This window comes from Panthera pardus, unplaced genomic scaffold (assembly GCF_024362965.1).
Source record: "Panthera pardus isolate Hobbes unplaced genomic scaffold, ASM2436296v1 HiC_scaffold_8, whole genome shotgun sequence".
In the NCBI taxonomy this organism is placed as follows: domain Eukaryota; kingdom Metazoa; phylum Chordata; class Mammalia; order Carnivora; family Felidae; genus Panthera; species Panthera pardus.
Window position 1 is genome coordinate 21,246,281 of NW_026527013.1, and position 13,896 is coordinate 21,260,176.

Sequence of the window (13,896 nt, forward strand, 5' to 3'; positions counted from 1 at the left end):
CTTGCCACATTTATGTGCAACCCACAAGAAGTGAATAAATACTATGTCTATTGTGGGGATAGAAATAGTCTGTTAATTTGCTCAGTTCTGAACATTCATTCAGCTGACCTAGCACACTTCCAAGCTAAAAAGGAACACAGTAACAGTACTTGTTTGCTCATGGTGTTCAGCAGGAAATGTCTGACTACATATCAATGATCATTCAAAATATGCCCATGAGCATAGATGCAGTACAGCCCCAAACATTTAGGAGAACAGAGCCACAGGGATTTGCAAAGTGATATTAGAGGAAAACAGTTGGTTGATTTTACCAACACTTTCTATTAAAAGTGTGGTCATGTCTTTAAGAGCTGTATTACAAGCATGTGTAAAGACATAACTGGGCCACTGGTCTCTTCTGGCCACAGGCAGCTATTTCAAATGGCTTACACTGCTTTATGATATAAGACACGCTTTCCTGACTTCCACCATCAGTAACTACAATTTAAACTTCGACCTGTATTTCCACCCATGGTGAGGACATGTCAGGAATTCCTTGACTGCCTGCCTGAGACGCTTGGCGTGGGGCATGTCAAGCTGCAGTGTGACTACATTCAGCTTGTGTTAATGCAGCCTAAGCCCTGAACCAGGGTCTGGTCACTGACTTGTGCCTCCACCTGAGGAGCTTTGTTCCCTTAAATTGGCAGCTGTGTCCCTGTCAGCATAAAATCTAGACTTGCAGCAATTAAATCTGCTTGACACTTACATCTGACACAAGCTTTAACAGAACAACCAAACCTGGTTAATCCAAATCACTTTGCAAACTCCATTTTTATTTGGATTAAAAAGCTTTAAATGAACAAACATATGATACATACATGTTATAAGACTAGTTCCCACTTAAACCTCCTTTGATACAGAAATTAGAATAAACCAAGTTTTAATTAGGTCTGAAAATGTTCAAGCTCAAAAGTCAACAACACCAGTTTGAGATTTCACACAGGGAAGCATCCCCTTTCAGTGCTTCCTCATAGGAAGAGAAGGGGGGGTTCAAAACAAGGCAATTCAGTGCCTTTTAAATCAGTTGGCTGACCTACTATTTTAAACCAATAGGTTTTTCCCCCATATAAACAAAACTCTTTTCCATATGAACTTACATTTTGAAAACATTTAGGCCATTATACTTTCTAAGCCATATCACTAGTTCCTAAAATTCATTGGGGAAAAAAAAAAAAAAAAAAAAAGATGTATATAGTTTACTTGTACTTTTTTAAGTCAGGACTTTTTTTTTTTTTTTTTTTTTTGGCTTATCTTTTTTGGAAGATGGTTGACCTCAAATCTTATATCCTAAATATTAACTGATATTCTCCAAGTTAATATACAGAAAGACATGATTCTAAAATAAATACATAGATTTTCTTTTTTAAACTTAATTAGGGCCTGCCTACCGGCCCCCTGGCCCGGCTCTGCACTGCCTTCGGGAAGCCCCTGGCTGGATCTATGGTTTCTACAGCACCTCTGGACACTGGGAAGGAGCCGGGAGGAGGAGTGCCCTGGCTTCTAATGCCCCACCCTAGCCCACAGTGAAGAGTTTGTAGAGGCTTCCCAAAGAAGTCTCATCCAGACCTTAAAAGGGGAAATAAAATGGGTGAATGAAATAAATAAATAACTTAACCAAAATTAGATTTCAGGTTCTTTGGTGTAATTCAAGAATGTCTAGAAATAAAATAATCTGATTGTATTATACAGTCCATGATGATTCAATGGCCCAAATAACTAGGAACTGAAGATTTCTTTATCTGATTCAGTTTAACAATAAGGTACTGACATACTACTGCAATACATTTTTTAAAAGTCAGAATTATTTAAAATACTTGATGCAAACTGAGATCCAGTGGTTGACTATACGCAATTAAGTTACAAGGGCCTCCTGTATTTAAAGCACCTAGATACAAGAGGCTTTTCTTCCATTCTACACTCTTTTTGTCCTCATGATTTAGTAAGAATGGCAATTAAATATCCAGGTATTGATTTATACCAGATTAAAAGAAGAAAGTATCCTGTGAGGGTCACTCTCTCCATTTACAAACAGTAAGGGAAGCTCCACCAGCATGGCAACCATCTTGTTACAAAAAAGCAGGTTTCAAAACCGTGGAGTTTTCTACCTGTCTGAGCATCATACACTACCTGAAAATATTTCTTCTAGGGTCACCTAGGAGAGACAGGGTCAAGCCCAAGTGTCTGGGATCCGTAATGGTCTTTTTTAGTATTTTCTTAAATTATAATTATTTTCTCCTGAAATTCAAAAGCACAAGCTAAATTTAAAAAAACATTCTAGAAAGCCTTAAATTTCTGGTTGAGATTTGCAATGCTGAAAGTCAGAAGGAAAAAAATGCCACATCTGATGAGGAAATAAAGGTACGAAAACATATTTGCATATGTAGACAATCTACTCTTTTACAATTATGCTTCTGACACAGCTCATATACACTCCCTTCCCTATGCTGGGTTAGGTGTTAGGTTTGAAAAATAAATCACCTCCATGCACACCTCAATGCTTTCTTCAAGGTAAACTTCAATTTTTTCAATGTAAGAGATTTAAAATTTTAAATCTAAGAAGTATAGGATTAAATTGTGAATTCATTATAAATAGATCAAAAGTACCCTTAAACTTACCTGCCAAGACTAAATACAATTCAGGGTTGTGCACATGTTCTGCAAAAATAACTGACACCATATATGACCAACAGCACAAGAAACAGTGCTCTGCCCCGCAGGTGTCTGGGCAATGTACCAGCTGCAGAAGGATGCACAGCACTGACTTCAGATTTCTGGAGCAAGCCTCTGAGTCCATAGAGCAAATGTGCCATGTCTGCCAAACACCTAGAACCTAAAAACCACCCTTCACTTCTGCTAAAGTGACTTGAGATACTGAGGCACATGAAGCAGACATCAGTGCACTCCCCTCTGTAAGATGTAAACTAGGACCAACTTCACATTTCATTGTCAAATTAAACTAATCTGTAAACTCTCATGGGTGCGTGTGTGTGCGTGTGTGTGTACGTATTTTTTTTTCATTTTGTTTGTTCTTTTTTAAAAAACAAAACCAAAAACCAAAATCAAAAACCCCAAGCCAAGACAAAAACCTTTGATGGTTTCAGTTCCATGGCAACAAGTAAAAAGATAAAACTCCAAGTCTACATATACAACCAATTATGAAACTGGTTTTAAACGAAGGAAACATATGCAAAAAAATCTCTGTGTATTTGATAAAATCAACTTAATATAACAAAAACAAATTGAAATAGCTTATTAAAAGTGTCCTTATATAAAAATGGCCTTGTGATGTACAGTAAAATGCAATAAAAATCATCCTTTGTTCCTCCCCCCCCCGCCCCCAGTAACTAAAATGGCTACTGTTCCACAAAACTCTTTATGCTTCTATAAAAGAAACGTAATTGACGTGATTAAAGATTTTCTAGATTGTATGCTTGGCGAATGTTGAGGGTATCTCGGAGCATCAAATCCCGAAGGCGCCAGAGGGCATCTGCCATGGTGGTATGGGCCCCTTTACTTTTCAGCCAGTGAGAGGGCAGGCGGCTCTCCTGTTCTTTTGACAAATGGACATCGCGTCTTCGAGCTGAAAATTAAAATACACACGGAGAAATATAAGTAGGAATAAGGAGAAATATAAGTAGGAATAAGGAGAAATATAAGTAGGTAACAATTCCCCCTCAGCCCTAAGGCCTGACAGATTTACTAAAGCATATAACATTTAATATTTTTTAAAGATTTTTTTAAAGTTTAAAGTTTATTTATTTTGAGGTGCACGCATGCTCCAGTGGGGGAGGCTCAGAGAGAAAGAATCCCAGGCCGGCTCCGTATTGTCAGCGCAGAGCCCAGCGCAGGGCTTGAACCCACGAACTAACTGTGAGACTGTGGCCTGGATGGAAACCAGGAGTTGGATGCTTAACCAGCTGCGTCACCCAGGTACCCCTAACACTTATTATTTATTAAATATTATGAATTTTAACCCTGCAGTGTATTTCCAAGCAAATGCCTATTATTTTATTAGGCATCTTGGTTTTTAGAAAACCACGTGCTTAGGTATGAGACTACCTAGCTAAGGATGTCTTATTTTATGCTATGTATTTTAGAAATTATCTAATTTATAATAATGACTTCACAAAAGAGCTGCACAATATAACATAATTCTCTAAAAGGGAACACATGAGTTGCACAAACACCTAAAAGATCTGATCACTACTATTTTGTTGTAGGCAGTCCTGATAATCAATTTCTTTAGTGTTAACAAAAATTCCTAAAAAGGTAAATGTGAGGAAAGGGAAACCATACTTCTGAAAGAAATCAAATTAGGTTTAGAAATGAAGAATGAGTAGGAACTTCCACATTTCTTCCCAGAAGCCAGGCACGTTATTTTAGTGGGTACTGAAAACACAGGAAGTCCTCTGAGCTAAATGAAGACTCAACAGGTTATCTGAAACATGTTTTCCAATATTCTTTTCTTTTTTAAAATTGAACTTAATTTTTAATTTACCCAAGTGCATCTGTGCTGATGCTCAAATGCCTGAAAAACTGTTGAAAAAATTCAGAATATACTTTTATTTTTTACTTATTTATTTTTTTAACGTTTATTTATTTTTGAGACAGAGAGAGACAGAACATGAACGGGGGAGGGTCAGAGAGAGGGAGACACAGAATCTGAAACAGGCTCCAGGCTGAGCTGTCAGCACAGAGCCTGACGCGGGGCTCGAACTCACAGACCGTGAGATCATGACCTGAGCCGAAGTGGGCCGCTCAACCGACTGAGCCACCCAGGCGCCCCCAGAATATACTTAAAAAGACAGCAGTGATGCTTATGACAAAACAAAGTCTAGAAATTGAGCAAAAAAACCCCACCATCTTCGGTGTGTCATGTTCAAGATAAAATTTATTTTACTTATATACGAAAAGTAGATCTCTACCCCATGACATAACACGCCAATCACAGTGAGAGGACTTTGATGATGCACGGCTTTCACAAAGGCTTGTTGAGAAGGACTCTCCTTACCTGCCAGGGTTTGGTCCCACTTGCTAATGCTGTTGGACTCAGCACTGAGTCCTTCAATGTACTTCAGGTAGGCCTCTGAGTGGAGAAGCCGTTGTGTCTTCGGTGGGGGAGCCACAAACATGGGTGTTGTTGGCTGCTGTATGACAGGGGGGCCGGCTGGATGTGGGCCAGGATACGGAGGTGGCGCCTGCTGCCCTGGAGGCCCCAAAACTCCCACCTGAAAGAGCACAGGGCACATGGTGAGGGAAAAAATACTTGGCACATGCTCTGAGAAAGAGGATAACCTGAATTCTGTCAAGTCCTAGAAAATCCAGCTGGGAGGCTCACCTGCTGTCCGTACGGACTTCCGCCTGGCGCTGGAGTCCCTACCATAGGGGCCACTCCTTGGTTCATCACACCTATAATTCAGAACGCAATGGCACAGTTAGAGGTTCTGAGTTGAGATGGCTACTGAAAAACTACTGTCTGATAAGAAATGATGCCATTTATAATGCAAACCTATGGATCTCTGCCCTTGAATCTTTGTGGATAAGAACCCTAAGCACCCAGAACAGGATGCAGCATTCAAATAGAAAGTTCACATTCTTTGGTTTTCTAGCTATTTTAAGTACAAAGGTAGTACAACTTGTCAGATGTACATTAATTATTCATGGCTTAGAAATGATTTGAACCCTGCATAAAATTCTAGTATTTCCCTAGGTAAACTATAGTCAGAATACACCTCTATTTTCAAGGTATTGTTCTTCTGACAACACATTTTCCTGAAACTGGAGCCCATGTTTCATTTTGGCAGTGATGGTGCCGCAGTCAGGCTCAGCAGCAGGCGGTGTGCTAGGACAGCAGGGACACAGGGGAGAGGCTGTGCAAGTGCACGGTTAAATGAGCTCTGTGGTGGCTGGAGGCACATCCTTGCGGTCCACTCACAGGCCCCCAGCACCCCTGGTTCTAACTGGAGTCACTAATACTGGCAGACAGGTCACTTCCATCTGGTAGAGCAGTACTTGGAAAAGGATCATCTGGAAGTAAATCAGCCTCGTTGCTATCACTTCAAATGCAAAAATGACAAAGGGAAAGAGAAAAGATTTCGTGGTCTTACTACATTTGCACTCTGTTATGTTTATAAACTTTGTACTCTTTCTACATTTGTACTCTGTAAGTTTATAAACTTCCCAGTGATGATGCCTCACAAGCAACTTCTGTCCCACAGGTACTAGCTGATAAAGGTGAGATGTCCTAACTTTAGTGTCTGGGGCTGTTTTCATCTCAGGACTGTCCATTTATTATTCTCATAAAACACTGAAATAAGGAAGGGTTCCAGTTTGTTAAAAACTAACAAACTACAGTCAAACAAACCCCTGTTTAAACTTTTAAACAAGTCCTGCTGGCTGCAAAGAAGGGTCTAAAGGAGCTCACTTCACATACTAGATTTTCTAGATTCAAAATGTTGCTATTTTGGCCAGGCAGCACCAGTACACTATTCTAAGGTTCTGAATTGCTAAATGCCACTTCAGGAAGTATTAGACATTTGTTAAAGAGAACGTAGTAGTACAAATAAGCTTTCTGTTTACAAAGTGGGGATTTTTATATTCCAGATCACCACAGCAGAATCCTGATGATTATTTGTGACTGGGTTAAGAGGCTGTGGTGGGTAAGCTGCTGCTCCAACATACTAACCCCTGTGCACTGCCCCCCTCCGGGACACTCACCCTCCTCAGATCCCACAACATGGGGGGCCTCCCTGAGCTGCCTTTCTCCTTTTCTGCAGGGGAGCACAGACAACTCAGCAATCCCCTCTGCTTCCTGTTTTAAAATGCCATGCAAAGGGGCAGCCAGTGAGAGCATGGGCTGAGTCAGCAGAGGAGCTCCCAGAGTCCTCCTCTCCTCCAAGCCTAAGCAGGTGTGTGCTGCATGTGTGTGGGCACTAAGAGTTCTTCCCTGTCTCCCCGACTAAAAGTTAAGTGTGTGCCTCCTTCAAATGCACTTTAAACACCCGAAGAAGTGGGGAAAGGGACACAGATGTGCTCAACACCCACCAAAAGGTATCTGCTACTTAGAGGGTACTGGCCTCAGACGTGGCTCCCACTGAGTACCAAATGCACCCAGAAGTCAACTCCAACCTGGTCTGAGTCAGTCAGATAGGGTACCCTAAGTCAAGGTGAGAAGGTACAGAATTAAGGCCAATTCTACTTGCCACAGGGGCACACCCATCTTATGACTGACTTTTGCTGCAAGAGTAACTCCCACACAGGCCACTACTTCTAAAATGAAGTATCCACTGCCATAAACATTTCCTCTTCGGGTATATCTGAATCAAACACTTGTGTGGAGTTATGGCCATTCTCTAAGCAATACTCATAAGAGTGTGGCCGGAGGCTCTAGGCCAAGCCACCAGGTTCACTCACCCTGCCCACTGCTGGGTGTACCTCTGAAGCACTTCTGGAACTCTGTATAACCCAACACTGCTGGAGGCAAGTCTAACATTTCTACATTTTGTCCTCTGGGCCAGGCCTTTAGCTGGTATTTTGGATAATGGCCCCAGTGCTCTTCTAAGTTATCTTCAGGTCACATTCCCTCCAACTAGATTACGGCTAAAGGTCAGTTCTTTTGCATTTGATGGCAATCAATATGGGAACCTGCGATCTTCCTTTCACAATAAAGTAATATTTCAACTTACTATTTACAAAGTAAATCTGTAGCTAGTTCTGAACTCCATTTATATGCTTCTACATGAAATAAATTCTGAGCTTCTGCTGACAGATAAACCAGTGTCCACAGTTAGTATGGGAGGGCTATGCTGCTCTTTAAGGTCTTATGTCATACTTCTTAGGGGACTCATATACAGAAAGCGTGTTCATTGCAAATTCGTTCCCTCCCTCCTTTTTGTTCCTAGAATGACTGGCTGAAGGATTTATTCACCGTGATCAGTGACTCTGCAATCCCCTTAGAAGGGCTATTTGAGAAGCAGGAGATGGAGCAGGGATTCCATACAGAAGACCTTGTGAGAGAACTGAATCAGAGGAAGAAGTGCCCTCAGGACCCAAAGTGCTTTCCTATGTGACTCAGAACTAGCCATTTGGGATATCGTTCACTGATCATCCATGTATCATTCACTGATAAAGAGGGCATGACCTTCCTAGGCTGTATTCGGTTTTCTGAGCACACGTCAAATTGTTTGAGTGGTATGAGAGTATGCCTTCTGCCCCCTGGTCTGCTGAGTCTGGTCTCTGCCATGTGTCCTCTGCTGCTGCTAGGGAGCCAGGTGCCCAAGGGCACAGGTGCTGAGCCGCCTGCTCAAATACACGGGACAGGCCCTGCTGCTGACATCCCTGGGATTCTCAGTGAGGAAAGGCCTGGCCACAGTGGGCAGCAGGTACCTCCGGGAACAACTGGCTGAGGGAGGAAAAAAGAATATGAAGATGAGATTAATGAGTGAAGGAGGATGAAGTTCTTACCCGGTGGTGGGATGCCCGGGAGGCCGGGCACACCTGGCGGAAGATGGTGGGGTGGAGGCCCCCCAGGGTGAAGTGGCTGCATGCTGCCCATGCTAACAAGGCCATCAACTGGGCCCTGCAAAGGTGGAAGGCCTGGCGGATAGCCACCCATCATGCCTTGAAGGACACAACAAATTTCAGACATGCATCATTAACATGCAACATGAGCGAAGTAATAACAAATCCCCCCCATGCACTACCAATGAATAAAGCGCCCTTAGTACTGTGTGAGATAACAGCAATTAGTGCAATTATTTTGTTGCAATAATGAACAAAATAAAAAGTTACAAATATGAAATCCAACACTTGTGGATGAATTAGTACTTAGTAGATTATTATTTGTAGTTATCTTCCCTGGGATAAATATGTTGCGTGTTTTTAATTAAATAATAATAAAGAGGAGTTCCAGTAACAGCCTTCCCAAGGTCATGTTATTGCAAGCTGTTCAAACAGAGTGACCAGTTCTGCAACTGCGGTTCTAATTCAACAGACTAAACCCCATCACCCCACTCTGCCCACACTCTTACGCCTATCATGGGTACACATGAGGGCACACTGGAATGGAGGGAAATGAGGCGCATAGCCCTGATCACAAAGCATGGTTCTCCAGCTTGGGGTGCGTGGGGGTGGAGGGGGGGAGTGGGCAAGAGCCTTTCAAGGCTTCCTCTTCCCTTCTGGCCCCACCACTACTTGGTAAAAATGGATCATGTTCAGGCTTGAGCTGGGGAACAGAGAAGAGCCATCACAATGGATGATGTTTCATCTTTAGATCTCTAAACATGTAAAACAAAGGTAAAACCTAAACCCTCCCAAGCCAAGCTAAGCTAATCCCAGGTCACTCGGTAGCAGGCACGCAGACCTCAGAAGGAATGGCTGGAGAATCAGGCTCTGCTGATGTGAGAAAATGCCAATTGTCATTACTGTCTCCAAGTTCACAAATGCCCTCACATAAACCTTCAGTTAACAGGGAACATTTTAAATGAGGTACAGACTTTCTGTGAACAGAGGCCTTTATTCCTTTATTTTCAAAGCGTATCTTCATAACACAAAATATTTTCTGCTGGCTAGGGAAGAGTTTCAGGAAACCAGTATTTTTGGCAAAAGGAGTGAAAGAAAGAAAATAATTTCAAAATGTCAAAAACTCACCTATCAAAAGAACTTTAAAGCCACACGACATTTTTTTTGAGCAAGAAAAACAACTTAACTCTTCTGGGATTTGAAATGATCACAATAAACAAAACATAAGGCTCCCCCCAGAATGCAATCACCTTTCGTCCCAGCTTCCCGCACGAAGGGAAGCTTGAGGGACGGGTGCCAAACCTCATTTTTACAAAACACTCTTTGTAGGAGGACCCTGGGAAACAGTGGAAAACTCCAGATTCTAAGGACTTTACTCTTTGACTTTCCCGTAAGGATTATTGAAAGGTATCTATTGATAAAAGTTTAGTCTTTTGAAGCTATAAAATTACTGAAAATTCTGAGATTGGTTCAGCCTGCTTCATTAGTCATATCTAAGCTGACTGAAAAACTTAAAATCACACACACCAATAAAGCGAATTCTAAATAGTACCTCTATACATGAAATAGGATTATGAGTTTCATGGTTTTTAAAATGAGAGTTCAGAGAGTAAAAACTACTTTTGAACAGATACCATCATCTTAAACAAAACTGCCAAACTGCCTTTTAACCACACCACCAGCTCCAGCTCTTATGGGTAAATAGGTGGGAATTTAAGGACATTAGGAGGCTTTGCTTTCAATTACAAAAGCCCATCTGAACGCAGCCTTCACGGGCTGTGGTTGAAGAAAAGTATTAAGAACTGAAAGCCATGACACTTGTCTTCATTAAACTGTACTTTGGCACTTATTATCCCAGTCACATGTGTTCAAATGAGCTTTAATGCTTGTAAGCAAAGCTGGTCTCAGACAGCAACAAGGCTAAGACTTAGGCCCTAAGCAATCTGTAAACCCAAGAAAAATCACCCTGTCAGCTGCAAAGTTCCCACTGTGGACCAAAGACTGGTGACCGTACAGGATGCTTGCTTGCCCTTCACTCCCATGGCCTGGAATCTGGGCAGCACATGCTTAATAATGTGAAGGGGTCCCCCCCTCCTTGCCCCTCAGAGCGCTATGATGGTATTCCCCAACAGGGAGCTAAAATGCTGCAGCTGCTGTGTTTTAATAGTTTTAGCTGTTTGAATTCATTTTGTTAATGTGTCCCTGGGCTTTTTAGTCAAGGGCACAGTGCTACAGTATCACATATCAAACGCAACAAAACAGGATGTCAACGAGGGAATTCTAACTTTCAAAAGTCCCCATGTTCAAGGCCTGATTTCTAAAACCCTCTGGAATCCCGTTAACCAAAATGGGCCATGGAATAGAGCAGGCGATTATGAGATTTGTTAGATCAACGTCAGTTACACTGAGAGTACTGAAAAGCCATGATTCAGATGTGCTCTGGCGAGTGCAACTGCTGAGTTGAGCGACAGTGCATTTGAGAACTTGCCATCACAAAAGGTAGGAGCGACAATGAAAAAGTTATCCTATGCTACTCTTCCTTCAAAAGCAAATACAAAAAAGCAAAAACAAAAACAGCATCCCAATGAGCCTGCCTTGAACAACACTGTCTTGGACTCCCTGCGAAAAGAAGTCAGACCGCTTGCTTCAGAAGACACTCAGGTGGCTTGTATGGACCTCACCAGGCTTAGGGAGATCACGAAGGAAGGACCCGAGAAGTGATCTACGGGCTTCTCGTTGGAGACACATCAGACAAGGCTATTCAATTCAAGAACAGCCAAATTTGCCATGGCTACCAGAACCAGAGACAACACACACAAGCAAACCACATTCATCATTTTCTTTTCTTTTTTTTAAAAATATGTGACTGGGATACTAACAGAAAATGCAGTTTAATGTAATTAAATAGAAAAGCATTACAGAGTGGGCACAATGAATTGAATAAGGACTTTGTACTCCACTTAGCAGTCATGCACATTAGTGACCAAGAAAGGATTTAGAATTCACTGTCAAAAATCCTTTTAAATGGTCAGTCTTTTAAGGATGGCTGCAGCAGAACAAGGCAAACTGAACCCTGGAATGAGACGGGAAAATCGGTATCACCTAAGAGCTTAGTTTCGTGTTTTCTCTCGGGAGCCCCTCCAGAACAGAATTCAGGGTCTGTTTAGGTTTTCTGCTATAGGGCTCTATATCCAGAGCAGTCTGGGGTGGAGAGTATCGCCAGACCATGCCCACAGCCAGGCTAGAGCTGCTCCCTACTAATTCCCAGGGCTGGGCCCAGGGCCCATTTCTGGGGCAGAGGGGAGGCATTGCCCATATGGGAAAGGCGACAGAAGGACGACATGGACGACTGGAAACTTTGACTCTGCCATGAGAAAAGCCTAGAGATTGTGGCCTACTCCTCATTGGAGAAAAAAAAAAATGAAGGAATTTCTTAAAGTGGAAAAAAATGGTCTTAGCTCCTGTTTTTACCTGCAACAGGTGTCAACTGCTGATTGAGCATCCCCATTGGTGTTGGTGGTGGCACCACCCCCATGAGAGCCCCCACAGGGGTGCCTGCTCGGGGAGAAGCACTCGGCTGCTGTTGCTGTGCTGCTCGCTCTCTCTCCTGCTGCTCAGCAACTTTAGCTGCCCGCTCTGTAAAGGCATTTCAGATTTTCAATTCTGTTTTTAACCCAGGAATTCAAAATACCATCCATTGCATTCAACAGGACTAGTAAAAACACAGGCAACAGTTCTGTCTCAACGGAAGGAACAGTAGATGACTAGTCTCAACACAGGAGGAGTCGGGCCGATTTCACTTGGTAACCTAGCGTCCAGCTTTCCTATCCCATCTTGAGAACTGGTCTGCAAAGATTTCAAGAATGTTAAGACTGCAACACACATTCAGAAAGCACAGGTTTTATTTAAACACGTCACCAGCGTAACCAACGTGGTTAATCTCACAAGGCACCCTGAAGATGAGAAGCGCTACCATTATTCTAGTATTAATAGCATTATAAATTATTTATAATTTCAACATGAAGCAATTCCATGGCCCATTATAATTTTTGGCACAATTGTTACTTACACTATTTTCCTGATTCCTTGCACCCAATTTTACTACGATTTGAGGATTCTTGTCATTAGTGTCATGGGGTTTAGCAGCTGAAGAAAATTAACTCTGTAAGGGAAAAGTAGCTTACTGCCTCCTTCACAAGGTTTTAGGGAAAATTAAACACTACTTTCTACATCCTAATGAAGCAAAGAGGTCATGTTTAATAAACCCCGAGGGGAAAAAATGCATGATACTCCAGGCTACAGTCATCAGAAGCAGGGAATATATATACACATATGAAACAATGGACAATGTACTGACAGAACCAGGTTTCCTGAGGCTGAGCAGTTCAATACTGACCATAGATCATCCTAAATCAGCTAAAGTTCCAAGAAATCACTCTTCTTTCATCCAAAATACAAGAGGAGCATTTGCTTGTGCCAGTTCTGGGTTGTGGAGCACCGCTTGCTGTACCCTTTTCTCCTTCGAGCTGCTCTGTCCTACCCCTCCATAGCCAGTAGCCCCAACAATCACATTCCCAGTCTTTTTGGGAGCTAGCAGGCTGGACCGTTACTAGAAAAGTCTAGAAATGTGCTCCCAAAGCTCTCACAATACAGGGATTATTTTGCTTCACTATTCATAAACGGGAAATCTTCCCCACTCCTCACATGGGCAAGCTGAGGTTGGGAGATAGGTAGTAACTTGTCCAAGGATACAGAGAGAACCAGCAACATGTAGCCCTGACTTATGATAGCACATTCCACTGCCACACATTAACCCTCCAACATGGAATTCAAAAGGCTACTGTTGGCTGATCTAAGGAGTGGAAAATAGCTCAAGATCACATGGCTTTAAAGAGAATCAAGAAGCAACAGCTCCAGTCCTCCATGAGCATAAGAATGTGAAAGTCAAGCAAGTCAGAGCTTCCTTGCTGTGAGAGTTGCCTGTATGGGCCTGTCATCACTCATTAACACTGTCCCAGTTTATAGATCCTCTGTACAATGAACGTGAGGGACAAAGGCCATTGGAACAACCCACTTCCTTGTGCTAGCAGTAAAAAAAAAAACAAAAAACAAAACCACTGAATGACCTAGACCCCCACATTAAATTCTAGTATTTTCATTACACAAATGACACAGTAAAATGGGAGAGTAAAAAAATGAAGTTGAAAAAAGAAAAATTCAGGTCTGTGGATCGAATATTGGACTGGCTACCTGTTGGCTCCTTCTGGGAAGAGCCCAACGGGCTGCGTTGGAAAAGACTGTTAAATGAAACTAGCCCAACTCGAAACTTTGGGTTTT

The 13,896-nt window shown here is 42.2% G+C and overlaps 1 protein-coding gene across 46 annotated transcripts in view; it reads right to left on the reverse strand.

The window, feature by feature from the left end:
- Positions 1-791: 791 nt before the first annotated feature.
- Positions 792-13,896, reverse strand: part of PBRM1 (polybromo 1) — a 118,068-nt gene continuing 104,963 nt past the window's right edge. For 20 of the 46 annotated variants that reach the window (XM_019417125.2, XM_019417117.2, XM_019417116.2 and 17 more), the window contains 5 exons: positions 12,031-12,195; positions 8,503-8,658; positions 5,378-5,448; positions 5,051-5,267; positions 792-3,619 (listed from right to left, as the gene is read on the reverse strand). In XM_019417125.2, coding sequence (XP_019272670.2) covers positions 3,447-3,619; positions 5,051-5,267; positions 5,378-5,448; positions 8,503-8,658; positions 12,031-12,195 — 782 coding nt within the window. In that variant the 3' untranslated portion in view covers positions 792-3,446. The remainder of the gene's footprint in view (positions 3,620-5,050; positions 5,268-5,377; positions 5,449-8,502; positions 8,659-12,030; positions 12,196-13,896) is intronic. The other 26 variants (XM_053898000.1, XM_053897994.1, XM_053898003.1 and 23 more) reach the window with 3 other exon arrangements.